The 27,767-nt window shown below is 47.5% G+C and overlaps 2 protein-coding genes across 6 annotated transcripts in view; both read right to left on the bottom strand.

The window, feature by feature from the left end:
* KPNA6 (karyopherin subunit alpha 6) overlaps window positions 1-1,964 on the bottom strand; it is a 56,493-nt gene extending 54,529 nt beyond the window's left edge. The window contains exon 1 of the mRNA XM_043992211.1: window positions 1,837-1,964. Within this exon, the coding sequence (XP_043848146.1) occupies window positions 1,837-1,840 (4 nt within the window). The 5' untranslated portion in view covers window positions 1,841-1,964. The remainder of the gene's footprint in view (window positions 1-1,836) is intronic.
* A 5,507-nt stretch (window positions 1,965-7,471) lies between these two features.
* On the bottom strand, window positions 7,472-26,169 carry TMEM39B (transmembrane protein 39B). Of its 5 annotated transcripts, XM_043997912.1 has the most exons (10): window positions 26,140-26,169; window positions 24,618-24,785; window positions 24,054-24,174; window positions 22,426-22,645; window positions 21,384-21,467; window positions 20,341-20,495; window positions 19,480-19,828; window positions 14,206-14,393; window positions 8,275-8,395; window positions 7,472-7,899 (listed from the first exon to the last, which is right to left on the bottom strand). In XM_043997912.1, exons 2-10 carry the CDS (start codon window positions 24,619-24,621, stop codon window positions 7,660-7,662), a joined length of 1,482 nt encoding a protein of 493 aa, XP_043853847.1. In that variant the 5' UTR covers window positions 24,622-24,785; window positions 26,140-26,169; the 3' UTR covers window positions 7,472-7,659. The 5 variants fall into 5 exon arrangements, with proteins under 5 accessions (XP_043853847.1, XP_043853845.1, XP_043853846.1 ...); XM_043997910.1 differs by lacking the exon at window positions 26,140-26,169 and having other exon boundaries at window positions 24,618-26,003; XM_043997911.1 differs by lacking the exons at window positions 14,206-14,393; window positions 26,140-26,169 and having other exon boundaries at window positions 8,273-8,395; window positions 24,618-26,010.
* Window positions 26,170-27,767: the final 1,598 nt, after the last annotated feature.

Below are 27,767 nucleotides of genomic sequence, written 5' to 3'. Positions count from 1 at the left end.
AAATAGTTGTGTCCAAAACTAAACCCAAAACTGCACATGTAAGGTCTGATGAGGGCAGAGTACAGTATATTTATAGCCTCCCTGTTCTCTTAATAAAGCTGGGGTAGGTTTTAACTTTTTTTGGCTGACACATGACACTACTGACTTGTATTTGAATTTTCAGACCACTAAAGCCCCCAGATCCTTTTCAGAATGACTTATGTGTCTACCTTATATTTGGACCAAGAACAATAACAGGTTTATTCCTCAAGTCCTGAAACAACGAGCGTAAGTCAAGAAATCTCTCAGCTATCATCACCCTGAGCTAGACTCACCTGACTAGATTCTCCTTACCTGTAAGATTCAAACTCAAACAAGCGCTTGGAATTCCTGCTATGTAGAAGGCACTGTGTTTTAGCCCCAGAAGATGAGTTCACCTACGTGGTGAAGGGAGTGAACACTGCTGGAATAGCAGAGCTGGGATGAATCTCTTAGTTAAACGCTCAGGAACCCCCACTCATCTGTCTCCCCTAGCCCAGCAAAAGCACCACACTTCTGCCTAGGAACCTGAACACATCTAATCGCTTAGCTGTCAGGGGTGGTCTTTGAAACTCCCCACAAGACATGTACTAGTGAGTGACCCCTGGCAAGTCATTTAACCTCCCTATGCCTCAGTTTCCTCATCTAGAAAATGTGGATAAAAACCCAAACATTTATATAAGATGTTTATATATGTGTATATATAGAGATATATATGTATATATGTGTATACATATATGTATGTATGTGTACATATGTATATACAGATAGATAAAGATATATGTATATATGCATGTATGTTAGATGACTTGCCATGGGTCACCCAGTACTACACGTCTTGTAGGGAGTTTCAAAAGCCATCCCAGACAGCTAGGTGATTAGGTAGAGTGAGTGAGTGAGTGAGTGAGTGAGTGAATGTGTTTGTGTGTGTGTGTGTGTGTGTGTGTGTGTGTGTGTGTGTGTGTGTTTGTGTGTGTGCGCGCGCACGCGCGCGATCGCGCAGCGTGCTCGCCTCTCCAAGGGTCTAAGTCAAGTGTCTGGGGCTGGATTTGAACTCGAATCTTCAGGACTCCAAGTCAAGCGCTCTATCCACCCTGACTACACATTAACAGCACCACCCCCACAGGCTTTGGGGGTGGGGAAGAGGTTGTCAGACGAGTTAACCTATGCAAAGTGCTCTCTCTACACATGCTTGGTCGGAGTGGCGGGGGTGGTGGCACACGCGGGGTGGGGGAGAGCCACAGGTCTCCCAGAGGAAGGGGACGGGAGGGTATAAGCACTTATTAGGCGCCGGCCATGTGTCAGGCACGGCGCTGGGCGCCTGATCATCTTATCTCGTGTGATCCTGATAAACTAATCAGGACCAGGAGGGTCCGGGCCGAGCGTCTGGCGCTGCCTGCCCACGGAGGCTGCCGTCCAGCCAGGAGCGCGGAGAAGCGGGACGCTCGTCCCTCCCCTGGGGGAGACTAAAGGGGGAATGGCCGGGGAATGGCACCCACTCCCCCAAGCCGGGACGACCAAGGCAGGTGCCGGCGGCTGGGGGCCCCCTCTGTCAGCGCTCGGAAGGGTATTCCCGGACCCCTCAAGGAGAAGGAAAGAGCCGAGGGCAGAGAAGGAAGGGGCGTCCGCCCCGGCCCCGGCCCCGGCTCAGCCCCGCCACAGCCGCGGCTTCGCTCCAGAGCCCGCAGCGCGGCCTGAGGGGCCTCCGGCCTCTCCTGACACGGCGCCCGGCCCAGGTTGCCAGAGTCGCGCCTCCAGCCCGTGGTGGGGAGAGGCCTCTCGGCTCCCCAGACCTCGTCGGCCCCCGCGCGCACTCACCCATCCCGGCGCGGCTCCGCTCTCTCAGGACACCTCGGCGGCTCTGGCGGCGGCTCCAGCGGACAATATGGCGGCGCGGCGCGACGGCGGCCCCAAGTGGACAAGCTTCCTCAGTCTCGATTCAGCGCTGGAACGCGCTCAGAATTCATCGGCTTAAATTACGTAGCTAGGGCGTGTTTAAAGGGGCCGGGTCTTGCTAGAGGGTGAGGAGCTGGTTGAAGAAAAAAACAAACAAACAAACAACAGGGAGCAGCTAGGTAGCGCAGTGGATAAAGCACCGGCCCTGGATTCAGGAGGAACTGAGTTCAAATTCGGACTCAAACAGTTGACACTAGCTGTGTGACCCTGGGCAAGTCACTTAACCCTCACTGCCCCACAAACAAAAAACCCCCGAGGATAACTGCATTCTCACCTTTCTTTCTGACCTACCACCAAGAGCTACTTCCTAATACTATAGAGTTTAGAGCTAGAAATCTAGTTCCCTGAGAATGAGAAGGGGCCTCAAATCATACTTTACCCAAGTTCAGATTCGCACTCCTTCGTCTTACTCCAGATCCTTAGGGATCATCTAGTCAATGAGTATTTATTAAGCTACTTACTAGCTGTATGACCCTGGGCAAGTCACTTAACCCTGTTTGCCTCCATTCCATCATCTGTAAAATGAGCTGGAGAAGGAAACGGCAAACCACTCCATTATCTTTGCCAAGAAAACCCCAAATGGGGTCACAGAGAGTCAAACACAACTGAAAGGACTGAACAAAAAGAACAAGCTACTTGCCCAAGGTCAAAAAGCCTCCAGAGGATTCGAACTCCCAATCCAACCAGTCAGTCAACAATCAGTCTTTAAGTATTTATTGTTTACTGTGTGCCAGTACTTAGCACTGGCCTATATTAGGCAATTAATAAATGCAAGTTGTTTGATTGATGGCTTGCTGGGCACTCAACACTAGTACACCATCCTGTATTTCTCACATTACTTGCTCTATAAGAAGCCTTCCCCAACTCTTCTTAATTCCAGTGCTTCCCCCCTGTTAATTATCTCCTGTTTATCCTCTATAGGAAGCAGCTGGTGGCTTAGTTGATAGGGGACAGAACCCTGAGTCAAGAAGACTTGAGTTCAAATTCAGTCTCAGATACTTCCTAGCTGTGTGACCCTAGGCAAGTCACAACCTCTGATAGCTTTACAAAATGGATCCACTGGAGAAGGAAACAGTAAATCACTCTAGTGTCTTTTCCAATAACATTTCACTGGGTCACAAAGAGTCAGGGATATACATTTGTTTGTATGTTGTCTCCCCCCATTAGACTGCAAGCTCCTTGAGAGCAGAGTCTGTCTTTTGCCTCTTTGTATTCCAGCTCTCAGCATGGTGTCTGGTTCTTAGTACATTTATTGATGATTGCTTGCTTGCTACTATCTTTCACTCTCATTTTCCCCCTTCCACTTCCCCAACTCCTAATCTCATTCTTCCTTCCCCTTATTTTTTTTCTTTTTCTTTTTTCTTTTCTTTTCTTTCTTTTTTTTTTTTTGGTAAGGCAATTGGGGTTAAGTGACTTGCCCAGGGTCACACAGCTAGTAAGTGTCAAGTGTCTGAGGTCAGATTTGAACTCAGGTACTCCTGACTCCAGGGCCAGTGCTCTATCCACTGTGCCACCTAGCTGCCCCTAAAATCCTTTTTGATAATAAGGCAGGTCCACCAAATCCAGGCAGTTTATATATGAACAGGTCAAAAATAATTTGCTGAGTTAATGGACCCAATAAGTCAGCTTCAATCACTCCCATTTTCTTAGTCCCTTTCAATGCTTACTTGAGATTAGTGGTGACTCAAGGAGGTAAGGGATGATTTGAGAAAGGGAGGAGTAAAATGGGAAGGGCTCTTTTTCCTCCCTTTTCCCAAGTAATGCACAACGGTCAGGTTTTCACATCTTGAACAAAGTTGAGAAAAATAACAACACATGGGAAGACAGGGACTGAAATCTCTCTATCAAGCCTCCTCCCCAATGTCCTAGAGCAGACAATTTTGTAACACTCTCAGACTTTGGCACTATGCTTTCCTCCACCAGGCCTGAAAGATAAGCTAGCTTTTTTTTGTTGTTGTTGTGGTTTGTTTTTTTGGTGAGGCAATGGGGGTTAAATGACTTACCCAGGGTCACACAGCTAGTAAGTGTCAAATGTCTGAGGTCGGATTTGAACTCAGGTACTCCTGACTCCAGGGCCGGTGCTCTATCCACTGTGCCACCTAGCTGCCCCATAAGCTAGCTTTTTGAAGAAGCAAGTTGAGCATGAAGGTGAGGCAACAGATTGAACTGTAGAGGTTGATGAATAACTGGAGAATACAGTGACTCAAACTAAAAGATGATGTTGAACCCTAGTTCTTTTTTATTCTTATTTTCTGTCAGAGCACAAAAATGCTGAAAAATATTTCCACATTTTTAGAGAAAACTAATTTTATTTCTTGATGGTGTTTATTAGCCTCTCCCCCGACTCCCTAATCCTCCCCTAATTCATAATTAAAATGAATGGAGTGAAACAGGGTTTAATATGCAGAAGAGTAAATACCAGGATTTTAAGAGTTGGAAGGGACACTAGAAATCATTAGGCTGTTAGGGACGGGCTTCATGATTTTCCAAAGAAAGAAATGGAGGCCCAGAGAATGGAAAGGAGGTTCCAGGTCACACAGTGGGTAAAGGAATTGGGTGGAAGTCAATGGGGACAGTGTATGGATAGTATATTTTTCATTTGAAGCAACTTTTAATCTGCAATATGTCTTCCTTTTGCTACAGTTCCTTGTTTTACACTATTTGGCACTGAGCTCACAAGATTTTGACATAGTAATTCATTGTGAAAGCAAACTTTTATCCCATTCTATAGGAACAATACCTTTTTTTGGTTTGGTTTGGTTTGGTTTTGGTGGGGCAATGAGGGTTAAGTGACTTGCCCAGGGTCACACAGCTAGTAAGTGTCAAGTGTCTGAGGCCGGATTTGAACTCAGGTCCTCCTGAATCCAAGACCCGTGCTTTATCCATTGTGCTACCTAGCTATCCCCAACCATACCTTTGACAAATAGTTTATATTTCCAAATCTTGACTTGATTATAGCCCATTGTTTTCTAATTAGGTGTAAGGCAATTGAGTTCCCAGGCTGCTGAAGTAGGTTTGTTTCCATTTCTTGGATAGATTTAACTCTTCAGGATGTATGGCATGGTCTAAGATTGTGCTGTAGTATTTTCTCTCCATTTTGAAATTTCTGCACTTTCAGAATAATCCTGCTTTTCGTTATGTCAATATATTTATTAGCATTCATGATTCCCTGAATTGGGACAAGCCTTCCAAGTTCCACTGGAAGTAAAAAGCCCCCCAAACGGTTTTTTTTGGGGGGGGCGGGGCAGAGCAATGAGGGTTAAGTGACTTGCCCAGGGTCACACAGCTAGTGTCAAGTGTCTGAGGTCGGATCTGAACTCAGGTCCTCCTGAATGCAGGGCCAGTGCTTTATCCACTGTGTCACCTAGCTGCCCTTCACCAAATTAATATTAAGAAAAAAAGGGGAAAAAAAAAAAAGGAAAAAAGCAGGAGGCAGCTAGGTGGCACAGTGGATAAAGCACTGGCCCTGCATTCAGGAGGACCTGAGTTCAGATCCGACCTCAGACACGTGACACTAGCTGTGTGACCCTGGGCAAGTCACTTAACCCTCATTGCCCTGGAAAAACAAACAAAAAAATGAATTCGGTGATTTTGCAGCAGTGATTTGTCACTTCTTGATGATTTTGTTTTCAGCAGCACTTTGTTCTGTGCTTTGCTGTAATTGATCCTGTGTGGTACTTGAATGACACCAACAACCACTGGGACACTGCTAACAATTACTGACATGTGCTCTTTAAGAGCTATGACCTTTGCATATTTCCCTGGAGTGATAGCCATTCTTTAAAACCAACAGAATTAGAAACAAATGAATAAAGCACTGGCCCTGGATTCAGGAGGACCTGAGTTCAAATCTGACCCCAGACACAAGACACTAAGGGTGTGACCCTGAGCAAGTCACTTAACTCCCATTGCCCTGAAAAAAAAAAAAGAAAGTAATAAAACAAGAAACAAATGAAACACATGCATGTGGTACAGATCTCAGCACTCAACTGATGGAGAAGTAAAGATGGAGGAAATCAGCTAGATCCAGTTTCCTCTGGTAAAGATTGGAAGTTCTGATTCAGCCTAATATCCACAAAAGAACACTCGGATAACTATTACGGTCAGGAGGAAAAAAAACCTTATGAAAACTGCTCATCCTATGTTATGACCACATCACTGTAACTGGTAGATTCTTTCCCAAGGTACTCCATCATAATCATAGCCAAATCAATACTGCCACTGTAGGATATTCCAATCAATTGCCCTACGACTCCACTCACCATCCATTTAATTTTTCAAATCAAACTACCCCTCCTTGGCTACCACTCCACTCCACTCATCTACCCCCATGAGTAATTAGCACCATGTTTGACACACAGTAGCATAGGATTTAGAATTTGAAGGGAAATCCTCTTTTATCTTTGGAGTCATTAACCTTTTTTTAAGTTATGGACCCCTCTGGTAGTGTGGTGAAACCTAGGGACCCCCTTCTCAAAATAACATTTTAATGCAAAAACAAACAAATAAATGTGTATCTATGTCTGTGTGTATATATATCTAGAATACATTACATACATATAGAAACAAACATGTGTATACACACACATATATACACTCCTAAAAAAGGAAATCGATTATGCTGAAACAAGCACAGCAATAAAAATATTCAAAAAGCAAGTTCACAAATCCTTGGTTAAGAACACCTGTTAGTCTGACTTTGTTGTTTTCTAAAGCTGGGCCCAGAAATGGGCGACTTGCCCCAAATCTCACAGCCTGTGAAGCTGGATTTTAGCTCAGGCTTTCCAACTCCAACTCTGGAATTCTGGCTATATTGCTATTTAAAAACAATGTTTGCAGAAACACATCTATTCTGTAATGCGGTGATTTCAACTGCTTTTCTAGCACCTGTGTGTATACAATCATCTTGAGGAATGTCAGGAAGTTATCAAAACAAAATTAATTCACATTAAACATATGCCTATCTAATTTAATATGCATATGTGCTCCCTACGCATTCTTAGGACCGGAGCTCAGAGTTCAGGGAATGATGCCAGTCAGAAGGGCCCTTAGAGATCATCTGGTCCAATCTGTTCATTTTACAGACGAGAAAACTGAGTCCCAGAGAGGGAAAGTGACTTGCCAGTGGTTACACAGAGAACGTGACAGCTAATTCCAATCAGAATCTCAAGAGTCTGAAGGCATATTAGTTATTATCTAGTCAAAGCTATTGGTACCTAAACAGGAATCCTCCTCTGTAATTTCCCCCAGAGGCATGGCTGTGCAGTTTCTGCTTGGAGACCTCCGGTGACAGGTAATTCATTACCTACCAAAGGGGCCCATTCCAATCGAAGCGTTCTGAATTCCAGTCTAATTTCCTAACCACTGAACCACACTGCCCTCAGTGGAAGTATGTGCAGTGATAAGCTAGGGAGCCTAGGACCCAGATGTTTTCCTTCCCAACCCAGAGCCCGTCCGTCTCCTAGTCCACCCTATAATAACCACAAGACACGGGTCATTGGGAGTACAAAAATAGGTCATTTCTTTTCCCCTTTTAATTACACCAGTTATCAAAGAAAGAAGCAGTCGTAACAAAAATACAGAGCTCTGGGTTTTTTGTGTTTTTTGGGTTGTTTTTTCTTCCCTCCCCGCGCCCCCCAGCCCCCCCCCCCTCCTCCTGAAGCGGCCCCATCAGCCAGCCCCTATTCAGCTGAACTTGTGTGCGGGCTGGCGATGGCCGGCTGAATAGGAGTAGGCCTTGCCCAGCACCAGCCGGTCCCGCAGCAGCCTGAAGAGGGCGTAGTAGTTGCTGAAAAGGATGAGGGCCAGAGAGATGGTCTGGTGCCACTTCTCTGAGGAGACCAGTGAGTACAGCTGGTAGAAGATGATGGCTCCCTCCAGCAGGAGAAGGATGTTCAGGATCCTCAGCGGTTTGCTAAAAAAAAACTAGCAGAGGGGAGGGGTCAGTGCTCCACAAGGGCTGGGAGGCGTCTTCCTCTGGAAAGGCCTCCTGGGATGCCCCGGCAACAGCGACCTTTCCCTTTGCTGTCGACACACAGCATCCTGCCCACATGTCTTCTATGTGCTCACAAGACATCCATCTGCATTATATTTACCTGGACAGCTTTGTCCAGATCTGCTAGGATAGATTATAGCCCCAGAGGTCTGATCAGGTACTTAGCACCAGAGCCATACACAGCACTTGAGTCAGTGAATCAAATGCTGGGCAGTGCTGCAAGGGATCTGAGTTCTCAGGGGGCTCTCCTCCCCTCCTGTCCTGACCCCACCCCGGTCCCATCTTCTGGCAGAGAAGACACTCACGTGGAAGCGGAAGTGGGAGACGTCCGAAGGCACCGCCACATTGTAGTGGCCAATGGCTTTGTAGACATTTTTGCTGTGTTTCACCAGCACACCCTGCGGCCACATGCACTCCTCTGTCCACCTGGGGGAGAGCCCAGCAATGCCCAGTCACAACAGGCCCCTGCCCCGTCCAGTGGCTTGAGACCCACCTATGGGGATGAGAGCTGCAGGGGCGCCGAGGGCTGGGATGAAGAAGGAAGAATGCTGGACCAGGTGGGAGGGGGCCTGCCTTATGGCCCCACCTCTGCCAGTGACTTGCTGTGTGACCTTAGACCAGTCATGATCCCTCCTCTTCACTTGCATGGCACAGCAGTCAGATTAAATGCTGTCTAAGGTCTCTGTCAACTCTCACAATCCACAAATTGGCAGTGTGACATGGCAGGGAAAAGAAGCCAAAATGAATGCTCTCAGGCAACGTTAAAAGCTGTCAGTTACGGCAAAGCTTCTTAAACTGTGGGTCAGGTAACTTAATGTGAGGGTCGTGAAAAATTTGGCAAGAGTAAAGGTTATGTATACCTCTTTTATATACCTACATACACGGGGTCACATAAACATTTCCCGAGAGAAAAGGGGGCTAGTGTAGAAAAAGCCTAAGAAGCCCTGCTCTACACTCCCTGGTGTGTGGATGTTAGTGTCCGTCCTCCTTCACAGAGTGCAGGGGCTACCATCAAAGAGCTCTGGGACAGCTCTTCCCACCCCCTCCTTTCCCCACTCCACACATGCTAATCCACCTTTACAAGCTGGGGGAAAACAAAACAAAACAACAAAACAAACAAACAAAAACCAAAACAAGCTGGGGGAATGACCGTGGCTCCCTAGTGACCACAGACCAAGCCTGGCGTACAAAGCCCTTTACCATCTGGAATCTCCATCACTTCATCTTTTTTCAGGCAGTGCCCTATACTCTACACCAGTGGAAAACTGTCCTTCATGCTTTCTTGCCAAAAGGTAGCCGCACCCTTCGCTCCTTTCCATCTACTGAATTTCTAGCCAGTCTTTAAAAGTTCCACTGCAATGCCAGGCTTCCCTCACCCCCTCCTTGCACCCCCCCACCCCGCCCAATGGCAGTCATCTACCCCCACAGTAACCACACACATATTCTGTGTATTGGGCATGGTAGCCTGGGCGTTCCAGGAGTCCTGTCATCTAACACAGTTCTTTTGCACACGACAGGCATTTAACAGCTACCTACTGAATGGGAGGGATCTGGTGGCCTTCAAGAGAAGGCTGGATAACCACCTTCAAAGGTATCACAGAAGGAGCAGGAATGGGTTGGCCTGAATGTCCTCTGAGGGCCCTTACAACAGTTATGAGGTTCCCTCCTAGCCTTTTCTTTTTTTTTTTGGAGGGCAATGAGGGTTAAGTGACTTGCCCAGGGTCACGCAGCTAGTTAAGTGTCAAGTGACTGAGGCTGGCTTTGAACTCAGGTCCTCCTGAATGCAAGGCCAGTGCTTTATCCACTGCACCACCTAGCTGCCCCCACCTCTTAGCCTTTTCTAAAAACTCCAGACTGGTGATTTCTAGGAACCTTCCTCTGCCAATGGATCCTTGTGGCCTGCCTTCTTGAGAGCTGTGGGGAGCACCCGAGCCCAGGTCTTCCTGACTAGCCACGGCCATGCCGCATGTAGAAGAAAACGGGCTATAATGGGGGTCGAGGCTCTTTAGTGGGTTGGTCAGAAGTTTAAAAACCCATTAGACTATGAGGTCCTCAAGAGCAGGTTCTGTTGTGTGTTTGTCTTTGGGTCCCTAGTGTTTAGGACAGGGCCTGGCAGACAGCAGGCACTTAATCCGAGCTTATTGATTTGAGGCTGAGGCAAAAGCCAACTTAAAGCGTCAGGAAAGCCTCACCTAAGTTCCTTCTCTTCCCCCTCCCTCCCTCCAGGCAAGATGCTAAGGCTGTCCTGCCGCTCCTCAGCGTAGCCTAGCCCTCCTTCAGCTCTGCCACCACCACCACCCTCCTGCCCCTTGCCCTGAGTCTTCCTCCAATAGGCTGAACGAGAGTCATCTGCTTCAAACAACACAGCAAGTCAAGAGGACACTAAATGAGGGGGCAGCTAGGTGGTGCAGTGGATAAAACACTGGCCCTGGATTCAGGAGGACCTGAGTTAAAATTTCAGCCTCAGACACTTGACACTAGCTGTGTGACCCTGGGCAAGTCACTTAACCCTCATTTCCCTGGAAAAAAAAAGGACACCAAATGGTCAGGCAAAGCGGTCCTTCGAAAAATGAGCTCATGCTGTGTCCCTCGGCCTTTCCAGGTCAAACACTGCTTGAGATAACTCCCCATCCTCAATTTCTTTCCCCTAGTCTCTGATAACGAGGGGGCCCTTTTTATTGCCAAGGTCAATGTCTCTATATTCCTCTGACCTCGTCTTCTCCAGTAGACCGCCACTTCAATCACTTCCCCAGCTCCTCTGATCTTTAGTGGCCCCCTCTTTGCTGGTTCCTTCCTACTGTAACCACCACCTTCAAATGTGCTCTCATCTCCCCCATCCTTAAAAAGCCTTCCCTAGACCCTACTATGGCTACATGCAATCATCTTATAGCTCTCCTCCCTTTCTCAGTGAAGCTCCCAGAAAAAGATGCCTATTCTCACCGCCTCAATTCCTCCCTCTCTGTAATCTGGCTTCTGTCCTCATCACGCAACTGAAACGGTTCTTTCAAAAGCTACCAATGGTCACTGAAATAAAACATTTGAGGGTCTTTGAGTGGGTCCTCATCCTTTTGGTTCTACTGGCTGCATCTGATACCACTGTCCACCTCTCTCTCTGGACACTCTCCTCTCTGGGCTTTTGTGACACTTCTCTTTCCTGCTTCTCCTCCTCCTAAGTGTCCTTAGCTCCATACCACATCCTTGCTCCCCAAGGTTCCTCTCTCTACACAAGCTTTCTTGGTAACTCCATCAGTTCCCCACAGTTTAATGATCAATGATCTGGTCTTCCAGAAAGCGTGGTCCCAGATCACTAACTGCTTCTTGACATTTCAAACTGAATATCCCAGAAACAGTTAACTTCCCCTCAAAATCCACACCTCCCTCCAAATACTCTTGCTACATAGACGAGCAGCCACCAGATTTTGCTGTTTCTACCTCCACAACATCTCATATCTGACCCCTACTCTCTACTCACAAACATACCACCTTAGTTCAGGCCTTTTTGACATCTTGCTTGGATTATTTCAACAGACTTAATTGGTCTCTTGCCTCGAGTCTCCCCCTACTCCAGAACATTTTTTTCTTTTTCTTTTTTTTTTTAGTGAGGCAATTGGGGTCAAGTGACTTGCCCAGGGTCACATAGCTAGTAAGTGTTAAGTGTCTAAGGCCGGATTTGAACTCAGGTACTCCTGACTCCAGGGCCGGTGTTCTATCCACTGCGCCACCAAGCTGCCCCCCAGAGCATTTTTCCCAATGCTATCAAGGTGATTTTCCTTAAATTCAGATCTGACCATGTTAATCCTCTACTCAATAAACCTCAATGGCTCCCAATTGCCTTTAGGATCAAATATAATCTCCTCTCTTTTGTTTTTAAAGCCTTAACATCCTGGCCCTTAGTGTATATTACTCTCCACATTCCAGTCAAGCTGGTCTTCTCTAGGTTCTCCCCATGCAACACTCCATCCCCATGCTCACACCTCCACCTGCCTGCAGTGCACCAGCTCCTCAGCTCCACTTCCCAGAATGACCCTCTGCCTTAGGGAAGCCTTTCCTGATTTCTCCTCTTCTCCCAAATAACCTTGTCCTTTCCTTTGTATTTCTTCTACCTGTACTTGTCCTCTGCCCTGGTGGAACGTGATCCCCTTAGGATCAGAGGTGGCTTTGTTCTCTGTTTGCCTGCAGGTGCTTGATTAATGATGGTGGAGTGGGGCTAAAAAGTGTGTTAGATTTAGAGCAGGGAACCTGGGGCAGCGGCACGGCCTTCAGCAGGAGACTTTAAATCATTTCCCCTCTGAGATTTGAAGATCTGGATTAAACTTTTTCTTATAAAACATGTTACTGTATGAAATCTAGAGGTACTGAGATCAAGAAGAAACCATGAACTGATCCATCCTTAATGGATCTGAATATACACACAACACATCAGGTTAGCCCAAGGTGGCTTTGTTTTGTTTACCCTGTACGTTAAGAAATGTACAAGGGGGCAGCTAGGTGGCACAGTGGATAAAGCACGGGTCCTGGATTCAGGAGTACCTGAGTTCAAATCCGGCCTCAGACACTTGACACTTACTAGCTGTGTGACCCTGGGCAAGTCACTTAACCCCCCATTGCCCTGCAAAAAAAAAAAAAAAAAGAAAGAAATGTACAAGACCGTGGTGGTGTTTGCATGACATGGATGAGATCTGGGAGTGAGCCTCTTTAAAGCAAGCTTCTTTAAAGGAAGCACAACATACTGGTGGAGGATCTGGACTGGGAGTCAGAAGACCTGGATTCAAACCCTGCCTCAGACACACACTTGCTGCATGAATCCGGACAAATCACTTAGCGCCTTCTTTCTCACTGGTACAAGGAGGATCATGAGATTGTCCTGACTGCCTCCTGGGGGCTGCTGTGAGGAAAGTTGGTAGGGGTAGAGAGGTAGAAATGATGAATGGGGCAGAGAAAGGGAAGTGCTGATGATGAGTTCCTCCATTTGTAAAACGGGCATATTACCACACTGCAGAATTCTAGCTCTCTTAGAAGGCATGGAATCCAGCTGTTCCTGAGCAGGAATCCCCTTCCATGGTGTTCCTGACAGTCAGGCCCTCAGCCTCTACAGAACATGTGGAACAGCATCCCTCCTCGGCATCTAGGTCACTTTTGGAAAGCTCTACCAAGTTTCCCCCTGTAACTGATATAGGCTTCAACAACTTTTTTTTTTTTTTGGCAACCAGGTTGTTAAGTGACTTGCCCAGGGTCACACAGCTAAGTGTCTGAGACCAGATCTGAACTCAGGAAGATAAATCTTCCTGACTCCAGGCCTGGTGCTCTATCCACTGTGCCACTGAGCAGCCCCTCAACAACTTCTTAGCATCATAAATTTAAATCTAAAAATGACCTTAGAGGCCACAAGTCCAACCCCCTCATTTTTATCTTTGCAGAAACTGAGGCATTGACCAGATAAGTGACTTGTCCAGGTTGACACAGTTGGCATGAGTTGGGGAGGGATTCGAACCCAGACATTCATTCGTGACTCCAAGTCCAGAGCTTAATCTATGACTCCTACTTAAGCCTTCTGGGGCCCAGCAGAAAAAGTCTACTCCTGTTTCCAGATATTATAGAGGGTTAGGTATCACAGTGGATAGAGTTGGGCCTCAGATACTTACTACCTGTGTGACTCAGTTTCCTCATCTGTAAAGTGGGGATCATAAGCACACCTCCCTCCCTAGACTGTTGTGAGGCTCAAATGAGACAACAATTTCGAAGAGCTTAGCACAGTGCCTGGCACATTAACAAAGGCTATAGCAATGTTAGCTCTTATTATTATAGAGCTAGAAAGGACCTTAGGACTCATGTAATCAATCTAACCCTTACATTTTACGGAGGGAGAAACTGAAGCCCCGAGTGACATGTCCAGGGTCACATGGGGGGTCACACGCTAGCAGAGCTGAGTTTAAAATTCAGGGGCTTGGCCTGGAAATCGAGTGATCCTTCTGCCAAGCTTCCTCCTGAGAACCCTCTAGTTAGGTGAAGTCAGTAGATGACAATACCTACGAATGGGAGTCCTCAGAGGTCTCTGCCACGACCCTCAGCCCGGCAGGAGGGATGCTTTTTTTGACCTGCCTCCCAGCAGGACTCTAGAGATCACAGTCATACGTCCTCCTCAGTCGGCCGGAGGTGGCAGAGCTCCCTTCAGCCTGTGCCGTGAGGTCTGAGGGCACTCCCCTGACCCTCCCCCTCACTATGCACCCCCCACTTACTGATGCTGAAGCACGTTGGAACAGAGGGCAGGGTCCACTTTTTGCCAGCAGCCCAAGTGGGCAGCGGCTTTGTGGAGCAAGTCGCAGTAGTGTGCAGGCAGGAGGTGCTGGGTGAGGATCACAGAGGTGCTGATGGACACCAGCAGGAAGAGCTCACAGGACCAGCGCTTGTCGTAATAATGGGTATTCTGGGGAGGGGAAAGTGGCGGCATTAGAAAACCGGAGGGCCCCAACCTCTCGGGGCCTGGCTCTTTACCAGCTCCCAGGCTTCCCAGAAAGGAGAAAGCCATCTTCCCTCAGGATTAAGGGTTCACCTAATATCACCTCCTTATTTTCCAGATAAAGAAACTGAAAATCTAAGAAAGGGAAGGTCATAAAGGTGCTGAGGCAGGAGAGGGAAGAGTCCAGTCCAGGTCCCAGAATCATGAAATCTCAGAGCTGAAAGGGATCTCAGACACAGCCACTCAGGCCCAACTCTGAACAAGAGTCCCCTCTAAAACAAAGTACTGGAGTGGTTATGCAGTTTCTGCCCAAAGATCTCCTAGAGGCCTGCATCCCTTTGGGGCAGCTGTTAGGAATTCTGTTCTTACATTCCACTGGCCTCTTCTCCCCATTTCCCCATTTCAAACACAATAGATCTACACCCTCGGGTGGTCTCTCAAATACTGGAAAGCAGCTAACTAGTCTCCCACAAGCCTCCTCTTGTCTAGGCTAACCATCTCCTGTGCCTTCAAGAACTCATTCCTCTGGTGATCTACCCCCCCACCACACACACACCCTAGGGGTCCTCCCCAGATAGCTTGTCAACGTATTTCTTTCTTTTTTTCTTTCTTTTTAGTGAGGCAATTGGGGTTAAGCAACTTGCCCAGGGTCACACAGCTAGCAAGTGTTAAGTGTCTGAGGCAGGATTTGAACTCAGGTCCTCCTGAATCCAGGGCCAGTGCTTTATCCACTTTGCCACCTAGCTGCCCCACTAATATATATTTTTTTAAGTGAGGCAATTGGAGTTAAGTGACTTGCCCAGGGTCACACAGCTAGTGTTAAGTGTCTGAGGCTGGATTTGAACTCAGGTCCTCCTGAATCCAGGGCCGGTGCTCTATCCCCTGAGCCACCTAGCTGCCCCTAGGACTTGTGTTTTAAGAAATACATTAGGGGCGGCTAGGTGGCGCAGTGGATAGAGCACCGGCCCTGTTCAGGAGGACCTGAGTTCAAATCCAGCCTCAGACACTTGACACTAGCTGTGTGACCCTGGGCAAGTCACTTAACCCCAATCGCCTCACTAAAAAAAAAAAAGAAAAGAAAAGAGGTTCTGTGAAATTGATCCATTTATCAAAAAGTCTGACATAAGCTATTTTCCACACCCATGATCCCCCAGCTCTGCAAAGGAGCCTTCTTATATGTTGTCTTTGGCAGCTGGGCAGCACAAGGTCTAGAAGTCAGGAAGACCTGAGTTCAAATCCATCCTCAGACACTTACTAGGCTCTGTGACCCTGGGCAAGTCCCTCAACTCTGCCTCATTTTCCACATCTGTAAAGTGAGGATAATAATTGTACCTACCTCCATAGGATTATGAGGATCAAAAGAGTTCATCTAAGTCCAGTGCTTTGCTAACCTTAAAGCACTCTATGTATTAATAACGCTAGTTATTATTGTTTCTGTTATCATTCTTTGGGGCCATGCTTGGTCATTATAATTTTGCAACATTTAGTTTGGGTTAGTGATGTTGTTCTCTCCATTTACAGTGCTATAGTCATTCTGTATATTGTTTTAGTGGTTCTGTTTCCTTCTCTTTGCACCAGTTCATAGATGTGTTCCCATACTTCTCTGTATTCATCACTGCCATTGTTTGTTTTCCAGCACAGTAAGAATTCCGTTATGCTCAGATACTATAATTTATTTAACCATACCCGATGTGATGGGTAGGGGCAGCTAGTGACAACACGTAGAGAACTATGTACAAATAATATAGAGACAGGTGAAATTGGAAATAATTAACAGAGAGAAGGCATTAGAATTAAGTGGTATCAGGAAAGGCTTTGTGTAGAAGGTGGGATTTTAGTTGGGACTTGAAGGAAGCCGGGAAGTCAAAGTAAAGATGAGGAAGAGTATTCCAGGCATAGGGGCCAGCTAGTTGGGGGAGGGCTCAGGTATAAGAAGCCTAGAAAAGGTGTTGTGTGTCTTGGAGGTGACAGGGGACCACTGGACATGGGTAAGCCCTGTGCTTTGGGAAGATCACTTTAACAAATGAGTGCAGCATGGACTGGAGTGGGGAGAGACTTGAAGCAGGCAGACCCATCCATCAGCAGACTATTGCAATAGTCCAAGTGTAAGGGGACAACAGGCTACAGTGTCAAGGGGTAGCAGTGTCAGAGGGGAGAAGGTGACACGTTCTGAGAGATGTTGCAAAGATAAAATCAATATTCCTCGGAAACAGATTGGATCTGGGAAATAAGAGAGAGAGTTAGGAATCACTTCTCAGTTCGGGATGATACCTCAGTTTTGAATCTGGGTGACTGGGAGGGTAGTGGTACCTTCAATAGTAACAGGGGAATTAGGAAGAGAAGGGTTTGGAGTGAAAAGAAATGAGTGCTGTTTGGGATGTGATGAGTTTAGGATGCTGATGACACATCAAATTTGAGATGTTCAACAGACAGTTGGAGATTCCAATCTGGAGGGAAGGAGAGAGGACAGGACTGGATAAGCAGATTTGAGATGATAACTAAACCCATGGGAGCTGATGAGATCACTAAGCGAAGTGGCCCTTTGTCTTCTATATTTCTATTAGTTGTCTATATATTTTGACTACCAGATCGGTATCAGATACAAAGATTTCTTCCTCCTTCTTAAATTGTTGACATTTATTCAGCTTGCAAGTCTTCCACCCCACCCACTTGCCGAAACCCAGGCCCAGATCTTGGGCAGAGGGAATGATGACTACATCTTCCCAATGATTTTTTATTTTTAATTCTGCTTCTTGTCCCAGCCCCTTGTGAAACTGACTTTGTTGAGTCCAAGGGTATGATTTACATCAATCCCTACTAAATTTAAACTTATTCAATTTAGAAGAAAGTTCTAGCCTGTCCAGATCTCCTTGGGTCCTGATTGTTGGACAAGGAACTAGCTAAACTCTCCTGACTTTGTGTCACCTGCAAATCTGATGCAGCATCAGTGGCATATACCTTTTTCCAAGTTACTGATTGAAATGTTAAACAGCCCAGGGTAAAGTACAAGATCTCTAAGGCATTCCACCTAAAGACCTTTCTTTTAAGATTATATTGGGGGCAGCTAGGTGGCACAGTGGATAGAGCACTGGCCCTGGATTCAGGAGGACCTGAGTTCAAATCCGACCTCAGACACTTAAAACTTAATAGCTGTGTGACTCTGGGCAAGTCACTTAACCCCAATTGCCTCACAAAAAAATAATAAAAAAATTTAAAAAAATAATAAATTTTATAGGGGCAGCTAGGTGGCACAGTGGATAGAGCACCAGCCCTGAATTCAGGAGGTCCTGAGTTCAGATCTGGCCTCAGACACTTAAAACTTAATAGCTGTGTGACCCTGGGCGAGTCATTTAACCCCAATTGCCTCACCAAAAAAAAAAAGATTATATTGGGGGGCAGCTAGGTGGTGCAGTGGATAGAGCTCCGGCCCTGGATTCAGGAGGACCTGAATTTATATATAAATGTTTGATTCGTATACCTATATATCCAGGGTCTCATAAAAATTTATTGGGTAAAAAGAGGTCATGAGTGGAAAAAGTTTAAGATTTAGACCACATCTCTACTTTGGGTATCAAGAAGAGTTTGAAATACTATGAGAACATGATAATGAAGAAATGTCTTTTGCAGAAAAGGTCACACTACAAATAAATGAGAGGAGAAGAGAAGGATGCACCTTTCAGCATCTATGGCTGGGGGGGTGGGGGTGGGGTGGGATTCATAAGTAAATAAGGGACAGCATAGATCACAAAAGACAATTTTGACTTTATAAAATTAAAAAAGTTTTTTCATGAACAGAAACAATGAAAGTAGAAGAGAAACCTGTTGGGGGAAAATTTTTTTCCCCAAATGTCCCTAATAAAAATCTGACATCTAAAGCACATTAGGAATCGACAGACATATGACTAAAAGCTAATCCCTATGCTAAGTGGTCAAAGGAGTTGAACAGTTTTCAAAAAGATAATACAAAAGAAATGCAAACGCTAAGAATTACATGAACAAATGCTCTAAATCACTAATAATCCTATAAATGCAAATTAAAACAGCTTTGATATTTCACTTCACATCCAGAAAAGTGGTAAAGATGAAAAGCAGTCAGTACTGGAGGTGTCTGGACAGAGCCACACTACGGCACTGCTGATGGAGCTTTGAACTAAGTCCCATTGTTTTGGAGGACTGGAAATATGCAAGAAAGAGCCCTAAGTTGGGAGACAGTGATTCCACCACTTGGCCCAGGGGGTCAGTGACAAAAGTAAGAGCCCATATAGCAAAAATATTCACAGTAGGACTCTGCTGTATCAAAAACCTTGAAACAAACTGGGTGCCCATTGATAGGAATTAAGAGAAATGTGGAAAAATTTGTATGAGCAGATTCAGAGCAAAGAAAGTACAACCAAGAGAACAATAAAAGGACTATATAATGCAAATGATAATAACTCATAAATGTTGGATGAAATGAAATGACCAATCCTGATCTAAGAGAACAGATTGAGAAAGACTAGAATGTTGCAATGCCATGTGCACTGTCAGACAAAGTTGCTTTGTTGGGTGGACTTTGATCAAATTTAGCCTGGTTACCAGTCCAAACTATCTGAGTTCAAATCCCCAGGCTTTGCCCCTTACTATCCGATGTTACCTTGGGCAAATCACTTAACTTCTTTGGGCCCCAGTTTCCTCATCTGTAAAATGAAGGGCTTAGACTGATGATCCCTAACATGCCTTCTAGCTCTAGCTCTGGTTCTGATTCTGATTGTGCTGCCTCTCTTTTTTCTCGCTCTGGTTAATCTAATAACAAAAGAGCTGTCTTATATACCCTTGTCTTGGCAGAAGGGAGAGAGCTGGTTTTGGAGGCAGCAGTGTCCCGGGTTCACCAAATAGCTGTGTGACCCCGTGGGTACAGTGCTATGGGTTGCTCTAGGGACAGACTGGATCCAGCTGTGAGTGGGGCCAGCCCAGGAGCCCGGCTGTTGTGTAGCAGCCATGCTGCTGAGGGTCAGAGGGACCTTTTCATGCACTCTCTGGAGGTGGAAGCCCCACGGCCCATGGCCACACCTACCTTCACAAACCACACTGGCACAAAGGCCACGTAGTAGGCACTGAGCATGGAGCTAACCAGCACTTCCTTCATGCGCCAGTTGAAGTCCATCTTGAGGAACTCCACCTCATTGCGGATGAGGTCAGGGGAGAGGCAGCAGGCATGGGTGGGCATGGCCTCGGTGCCGTACAGCTGCTGCGTGTGCTGCTTCCACGTCTCCTTCAGAACCGTTAGGTAGTCCCGGCCCCGTGAAGGAGGGCTGCCCCCACTGCCACCTGCCTCCCGAGGACCAATGTTGGCCACCTGGGTGAAAAGGCTTGTTTTCCGGAAGTCATAGTTCAGCTGCAGGAATGGGATGTACATTCCAAACCTGGAATGGGAGGAAAAAGAGATGGGGAGGATAATCAGGATTGTACAGGAGGGAGGGACCTCAGACACCCTCTAATTCCAAACATCAATTTTACAAATTAGGAAACTAAAAATCAAAGGTGAGGGGACTGACCCAAGGCCGTTCACCTCAGTAAGTCCCATTGCTGGGGTCTGAATCCAGATCATCTGAGTCCAGATAATAACAAGAGCTGATATTTATAAAGGTCCTTGATGTCCAAGACCTCATCTCATCCTGCCAAAGTCCTTCCCACTATACCACACTGCTTCCTTCTAGGGACTCCCCTTCCCCTGACTCCTTATCCCACCCCACCTCCCCCTTCCAAACTCCATTGAGGCCAGGACCCATGATAGATCCTGCCCCTGATCTTGACTGGCTGGAGGTCTTAGAGTACTTCCTGGGCCTCAGTTTTTGTATCTATTCAATGGAGAGAACACTAGAAATGAGCCCCTGCAGGGAGAATGGGAGCTGGGAAAGGGGAAAGGCTCACTCACGGGTAGCAGAGGAACAAGAGGTTAAGGAAGGAGTAAGTCCTGAAGAGATGGATGATGGAACGGCACAGGCTCCACCCTGTCCCGGTGAGGACAGCAAAGCGTGTGATGACCAAGAAGACGGAGCGTGGGAGGGAGACCTTGCTGCTCTGAGAAGCCTGGCAGGTGAGAGGAAAGAAGGCACACCATCAGTTAGGTTGCCCCTCCCAGTGGTGCCCAGTCCTCTAGGAGTCTGGGAGTCTATTTCACAGGTTCCCTTCTTGAATATCCCATGATTCTGCACTACGGGAGGCAGGAAAAAGGGGAAAGTGGAGGGTTTCCATCCCCTTTACCTTGATCATAGGATTTAGAGCAAGGATGAGCCTCGGAGAGATATGGTCCAGGCTCCTTCAGAGATGGGGAAATACAAGACACAGGGGGAAGCTAGGTAGCGCGGTGGATAGAGCACTGGCCTTGGATTCAGGAGGACCTGAGTTCAAATCTGGCCTCAGACACTTGACACTAACTAGCTGTGTGACCCTGCGCAAGTCACTTAACCCTCATTGCCCCTCCCCCCCCAAATTCATATAGGAAATACGAGACACAGAGTGATTAAGTGACTTCATCAAATGCTAACAAGTAGACAAGTCAGGATTTGAACCCAAACACTCTGGCTCCAGACCCAAGGCTCCTTCTCCTATGCCAACAAGCTTTTCTAATACAGCAATAAGATCTCCCCTGGCAAACCCATGGAGCTGATGGGACGTCTTGACAAGAGAGATCATTTGTTTGTTTAGCTCTTCCCCAAACATGTCCAGTCCAGTAGGAGAGAGGAAGATCCTGGCTGAAACCACATGAAAGAAGTGGGCAAAACCAGGCTGTGGCAAAATGTCCCAGTGTAGAAATGCTCCAGTGTAGAAGGCTGTGTGGCAGGGACTGTGGTAGTTTCCTTGAAAACACATTCTCCATCAGGGTTGGAGGAGGGGAGGGAGGCTCTGGGGGAGAACAGGGTAGATGAAAACAGAAACATGGGTAATAAGGGTCCCAACCCTTTACAAAGCAGTCACCTCCTTCACAATGGCCCCGATGAGACGCCGACCCAGGACCAAGGTGGTGACGGCCAGCACGTTGAAGTCGATCAGATGGAAATTCTGTTGGGTACAGAAGTCCATTGGTCACAAAGAGCAATGCATGGAGCCCTCCTTCCCACGACCAACACTAACATCTCCTGTTTACATACTGTTCAAGGATTGCAAAATGCTTCCCTCCCAACCACCCTATGAGGCAGGGGTGATACACCTAATGCAGGGGTAGAATCATAGGAAAAGGGTTATGAAGCCAGAAGGGGTCTAACAGATGACCTGGCTTACGTCCCTCATTTTATAAATGGTGAAACTGATATCCTGAGAGAGAAACTCACTCTGCCCACGATCACGGTACAAATCAGTGGCAGAGAAGGGAACCCAGGACCCAGTCTCAGGTCCAGTCCCTTGATTTCTTGGTTATGCGAGCTTTGGACTACACATTGTTTTGGGGCCTGTTTTCTCCACCTGTTGACTGGCAGTAATAGCTGTGTCCTACTCACCTCACAGGTGGAGAATACAGTGGGCTCAGGTGGAGAAGGATATAAAATGTACTCTACGGGGATCTAGCCCTTACACAACTCCCTACATAGGCTCCATGCCAGTGAATCACGTGCAGTGTCAGAGCTGAACTAGCTCTTAGGGATCATCTTGTCCAAGTCCCTCATTTTTCAGTAGAGGAAGCTGAGGTAAGGCAACTTAGTATCAGCCTTTACTTGTTTGTTTGTTTTTTATTTTAGTGAGGCAATTGGGGTTAAGTGACTTGCCCAGGGTCACACAGCTAGTAAGTGTTAAGTGTCTGAGGCCAGATTTGAACTCAGGTACTCCTGAATCCAGGGCCGGTGTTCTATCCACTGCAACACCTAGCTGCCCTAGTATCAGCCTTTAGCCCCAAGTGAGGGAAGCATAGAGCCAGAAAGATGGGAACTGTACTGTTTTGGTCCTCAAGTGTAGTCAGAATTTAGAGGGAATGGTGAGACTCCAGGTCAACATCTAGATGGGAAACCCACGCCAAGCAGGAACCTACCAGGGAGGTATGTGATGGTGGATGAGAAGGGGGGTACCACCAGACAGTCTTGTAGATGTTGATGTAGTGGACGAAAAGAGCCACAAGGTGGCAGAAGAAGAGCTGCAGTTCAAACAGGATGCTGGGCTGGACAGGCAGCTCGGGGATTTTGCAGTGGCGCAGGGGGATCACTGTCTGTGTAGCCAGAGGAGGACTAGAGAGGCCTGTGCCTGAGCTGCTCCTGGGGAGAAGGGGGACGATGTTAGGGAGGAATGACTGGGGAGCCCTGGTCTCTTGGGAGAAGAATGGAAAAGGTTAGGGGGCAGGGGAAGAAGTTATCCCTGTGTGGAGAACAGCCCCCAGAGGCAGCATATGGAAAGAAGGAAGGGAATAAGCACCTATTAAATGCCTGCTGTATGCCAGACTTTGACAAATATTATCTCACTTGATCCTCACAACAACCCTGGTAGGAAACTGAGGCAAAGAGAGATTAAGTGACTTCCCAGAGTCACACAGTTAGTAAGTGTCTAAGGACAAATGTAAACTCAGGTCTTCCTGATGCCACCTCAAGGACTCTCTCCACAGTGCTCTCCAGTTGTCCTCATATGGATGAGACTTCTGTGTGACACCTAGTCCTTGTCTGCAGGGCTAGAGATCTATAATGCAACTGCCACCAGCACCTGAAACCCAACGTGTCTAAAACAAAAGTCTATCCTGAAACCTGCTCCTTCTTCTGACTCCTATCATTCTCTGCCCAAATCCATTCTCCCCATAGCCTACTTATAGGCTCTTTATCAGAATGCCTGACACACAGTAGGTGCTTGTTGATTAATTACCTCCACCAACCTAGGAGATTGCACACTTCTTTCTCTTAAGTGTACTGAATTCCTACCAATGCTTACAAGTCTAATTCAAATTTACCTCCTCCAGGAAGCATTCTAGGATTCTTCCACGGTTAAAGATCATTTCAACTTTCCAATGCATATATCATTTTATCCTATTGTGAGCTCTCTGAAAGCAGTGAATCTGATCTTTAGCTTTCTGCCTCTCCCACTGTTCTTCCTGGCCCACACAGTAGGTGCTTAATAAGTGCTTGCCTTGGGGGCAGCTAGGTGGTGAACTGGATAAAGCCCTGGCCCTGGATTCAGGAGGACCTGAGTTCAAATTCAGCCTCAGACACTTGACACTTACTGGGCAAGTCACTTAACCCTCAGTGCCTGGGGGGAGGGGGGTTTGAGAGGGGGGGGGGGAATAAAGTGCTTGCCTTAAACACCTGCCAAAGTAGTCACCTAGAGAGGTCACCTCCCTTCCAGAAGTCACAGGAGGCCTGGCCCAAGGCCTTGAACAATCAAGCTCTAGGGAGGTGGAGGGGAGGTTGCAATGCCCCGTGTTATACAAAGGTATATCAAATGAAATATCAAGTGAAATCTATCAAATGAACTATCAATAGTAAAGCACTTAGCACACACAGTGCCTGGCACACAGTAAGTACTATGTAAATGCTAGTTATTATTATTATTATTGCTACCTTACGGATATAGTTCCTTCCTAGTGTCAGCCCTGGGGGCAGGGGGAGCACAGGGAGCCCCTTTGTCCCCCCACAACATCTCGCACCCTTGGGGTGACCCCCGGGGAGTCAGGTGGCTCACCTAGCCCTGGATCGGACGCCCGTGACCGAAGAACTGGAGGCGTGTCCGGGCCCGCCGCTCGGACCCGTCTCACAGAGTGGGTTTCGGCAGTAGGACGTCCTGTTGGGGCCTCTCCGTCCTCCTGGGACCCCAAACACAGGGTAGAACCATGAGTTACAGCGGGAGAGGACCCAGGAAGGCACCAGCCGGCCCCGGGCAGCAACCCCGCCTCCTGGGAACATCAGCATGCAAGACCCGCCCCTCCCTGAGGCCCCGCCTCGCCCACTGGCCAGCACCCCCCCACTCTTGCCTCCGGGACACTAGAGGCCCCACCCCTACCTCAGCACTCCCGTTCTAAGCCCCGCCCCCCTAAGCCCCGCCCCAGACTGGAGGCGCGCGCCCCCCTCCCTCCTCTCCCTTCCCCTCCCCTTTTCTTCGTTCTCCCGACACCCGGTGCGAGACTCGGGTATGAGGAGGGCGGTGGTTTGGCGTTCCAATTACTCAAGGTCCTCATTTCCGCTCCAGCCAGCCCCAGCCTAGCCTAACCCAGCCATGTCCATTGTGCCCCAGTTCGGCCCCACTCACCCATCTCCTCCCCCGGCGCTCCCCTCGCCGCTGCCGCTGCCGCCGCCGCCGCCGCCGCCGCCGCCGCTCTTGCGGACAATATGTCGGCGGCAACGGCGGCCGGGAGGGGACAAACCACTCCAACTCCGTGCCTGGGCCTGAGGCGCGCGCTCTCGTCCCGCGCTGCTGCTTCATTTACATAAGAGGGAGGGAAGGCGGAGGCGGGGGCGCGCTTTAAAGGGGCCGCCGAGGAGCTGTCTACGGAAGGGTCTTCTCCCTCTTTCCACATCTTTTCCTTCCTTCTCCACGAGCTCCAGAGGCATAGTTTAAATAAACTGGAAGAGTCTTTGGAGACCATCTAACTCAACTCCTCTTTTACAAAGGGTCAAATAAGGTTATCCTGGGGACTCAATACCTGGGTTCCTGTCTTCCACCCCGTGTGACCTAGGCAGTCTTTTTCCCTGTGGGCCTCAGTTTCTCTCCTCTGTAAATCTAAGGCGCTGGTGTCCAGATGATGACAATCTAAGGATCCCTTTCAGTTCTAAATCTAGGATTCTGAGGAATTATGCTAATTCATATGACAAGTTCCTGGCAGAGTGGAGGACTAGAACCCAGATCTCCTGACGCCCAGGCTCGAGTTTCCCGCCGGTTCATGACACCCACTACGATCTTACATATAGCCACTTTGCAAAGGAGACCCCCGCCCCCTTCCCTCATCAGTAGGGAAAGGGGTCTGAACCTTTTGTTCGGGATCTGAATCTTAACCTGGGACCCCAGGAACTCCCTCCCCCATTTTGATGACTATTTCAATGGAATTGGTTTCGTTTGTAATCTTAGCTATTTTATGCATTTAGAAACATTGTTCTGAGAAGGGGACCGTGGGCTTTTTCACCAGACTGCCAAGGGGTCTAAGACACAAAAGAACGTTAAGAACCCCTCTCTGCTTTAAAGGATGTCAGAAGCCTGCCGCCCCCAGACAGACGCTGCCTTTGTTCGAATACCTCCAGTGAATGCGAGGTATTCCCCGGTTGCCCAGTTAATTGTCTGTTGTGCAGTTCTGCCTTATACGGAGCGGAGACGTCCCTCCCTCTGACTTTCACACCTTAGTCCTGCGTTTGTTTCTCCTTTCAGGTCACAAATTATGTCAGCCCTTTCATGTCCTTTTTTCTAAGTCTTCTCTGCTCCAAACGAAACATGCCCTATTCCTTCAACCGATTCCTCATATGACCCTGGTGGAAGGTTCCCCCTCATCGTCCCCATCCCCTTTCTGTTGGATACACTGCACTTTTCCCAATGTCCTTTGATCCCGGTACACTCTAAATAGGGCACAATGCCATAAATGCTCGTCTCTCTCGTCTCTCTCTCTCTTTCTCACACACACACACACACACACACACACACACACACACACACACACAGAGGGGCGGCCCGAGTACCATAAAATTTCATTTGGTGACGACAGAACACCCATTGTTAGCGTCTGAGTTTTTCTTCTCAGCTTTCACCCTGCTTTCTCCACATCATCTAGGGCGGTAAGATTTACCTCTAGCTTCCTCTGAAATCACATCCTCGGGGAAGCAGGAAGGGGCGGGGGGGGGGGGGGCAGACGGGAAGAGAAGGGATGTGACCAGTTACCTCACCACTCAGTCACTAGGGTCATAGGAACAGGACTATGACCTCAACTTTGCTTCCCCTCAGGATTTCCCTTAGGGAGGAAAAATCAATCCCTCAGGTCCCACAGAACAGAAGCTAGTGTTCATTAAAGCTTCCTCCCCCAGGAACTGCCCTTTAAAGTGTGATAAACCAACCTCATGCATGGTACTTGAAGCTTGTTCACAACTGGACAGTCTGGCTGGGGCCACTTTCAAGGTGGGCGATGTCAGGGTTTTTGGAAGTCTCTGAACCTCCCCAGCTAGAAGTGATGCTTCCCTTCTGAGATCTCTGAACTTTCTAACATGCTGAATAACAATCTAATGGAGTTGGACACAACGAAAAATAAATGTCAGGAATGGATTGGATCATAAAGATAATCTAGTCTAATAACTTCACTTGTGACTTGTCTTACTTTAGGGTAGCAAGAACCAGGGATTTAAAGCCATATCTCCCTTCTGGGTACAGTACTCTTCCCACTACACTCTGCCTTGTCCCACAGACTGTAAACTACTGGAGGTCAATAAACATTTCTTAATTGATTACTGTGTGCAAAGCATGGTGCTAGGCCCTTGGGATATACAAAGACAAAAAAAGACAGTTCTTGCTTCCAAGGCTTTTATCTATTAGTCCAAATAAAATATACACATAAGAAAATATTCAAATATATTTGATGTTATTTTTAGGAAGGAATACACACACTAGGTTCTTAATATTTGTTGAATTGAACTGAGGCAAGGTTAGGAGGTTATATATAGCCTAAGAATAGGACTAAGAATAAAGTAATGGTGACAGGCACTAGGAGCAGTAGGGTATGAGACTTTGAGATCTACGTACAATTTTTTGTTGTTCAGTCATATCTGACTCTCAGTGACGCCATTTGGGATTTTCTTAGCAAAGAGACTGGAGCGGCTTGCCATTTTCTTCTCCAGCTCATTTTACAGATGAGAAAACAAGGCAAACAAGGTTTAAGTGTTGTTGCTTGTCCTCTGATTGCAAAGAGGACCTTGATATGGGGGTGATGTCATGATTAAATTGGACTGAATTGGATTTTTTTAAGTGAGGGAGGATTGTGCACGGTCACCAACCGCACTCCTCCAGAGTCATCTGGGTCCAGGAGATCCATCCATACATACAGCCATACATATATGTATCTCAGGATGACTGGAGATGGCTCCAGATATTTAAGGCAATTGGGGTTAAGTGACTGGCCCAGGGTCACACAGCTAAGAAGTATCTGAGGGGGCAGCTAGGTGGCACAGTGGATAGAGCACTGGCCCTGGATTCAGGAGAACCTGAGTTCAAATCCGGCCTCAGACACTTAACACTTACTAGCTGTGTGACCCTGGGCAAGTCACTGAACCCCAATTGCCCCGCAAAAAAAAAAAGTATCTGAGGACAGATTTGAACGCAGGAAGATGAGTTTTCCTGACTCCAGTGGACTCTATCCACTGCACCGCCTAGCCACCAACATAAAATCTACTGGACATGATAACTGATGGAAGGGAATTGATGGACCCT

The sequence above is a fragment of the Dromiciops gliroides genome, chromosome 3 (genome assembly GCF_019393635.1).
Source record: "Dromiciops gliroides isolate mDroGli1 chromosome 3, mDroGli1.pri, whole genome shotgun sequence".
Classification (NCBI taxonomy): domain Eukaryota; kingdom Metazoa; phylum Chordata; class Mammalia; order Microbiotheria; family Microbiotheriidae; genus Dromiciops; species Dromiciops gliroides.
Note: the sequence above shows the minus strand (reverse complement) of the source record. Positions and strands in the feature narration are given on the sequence as shown.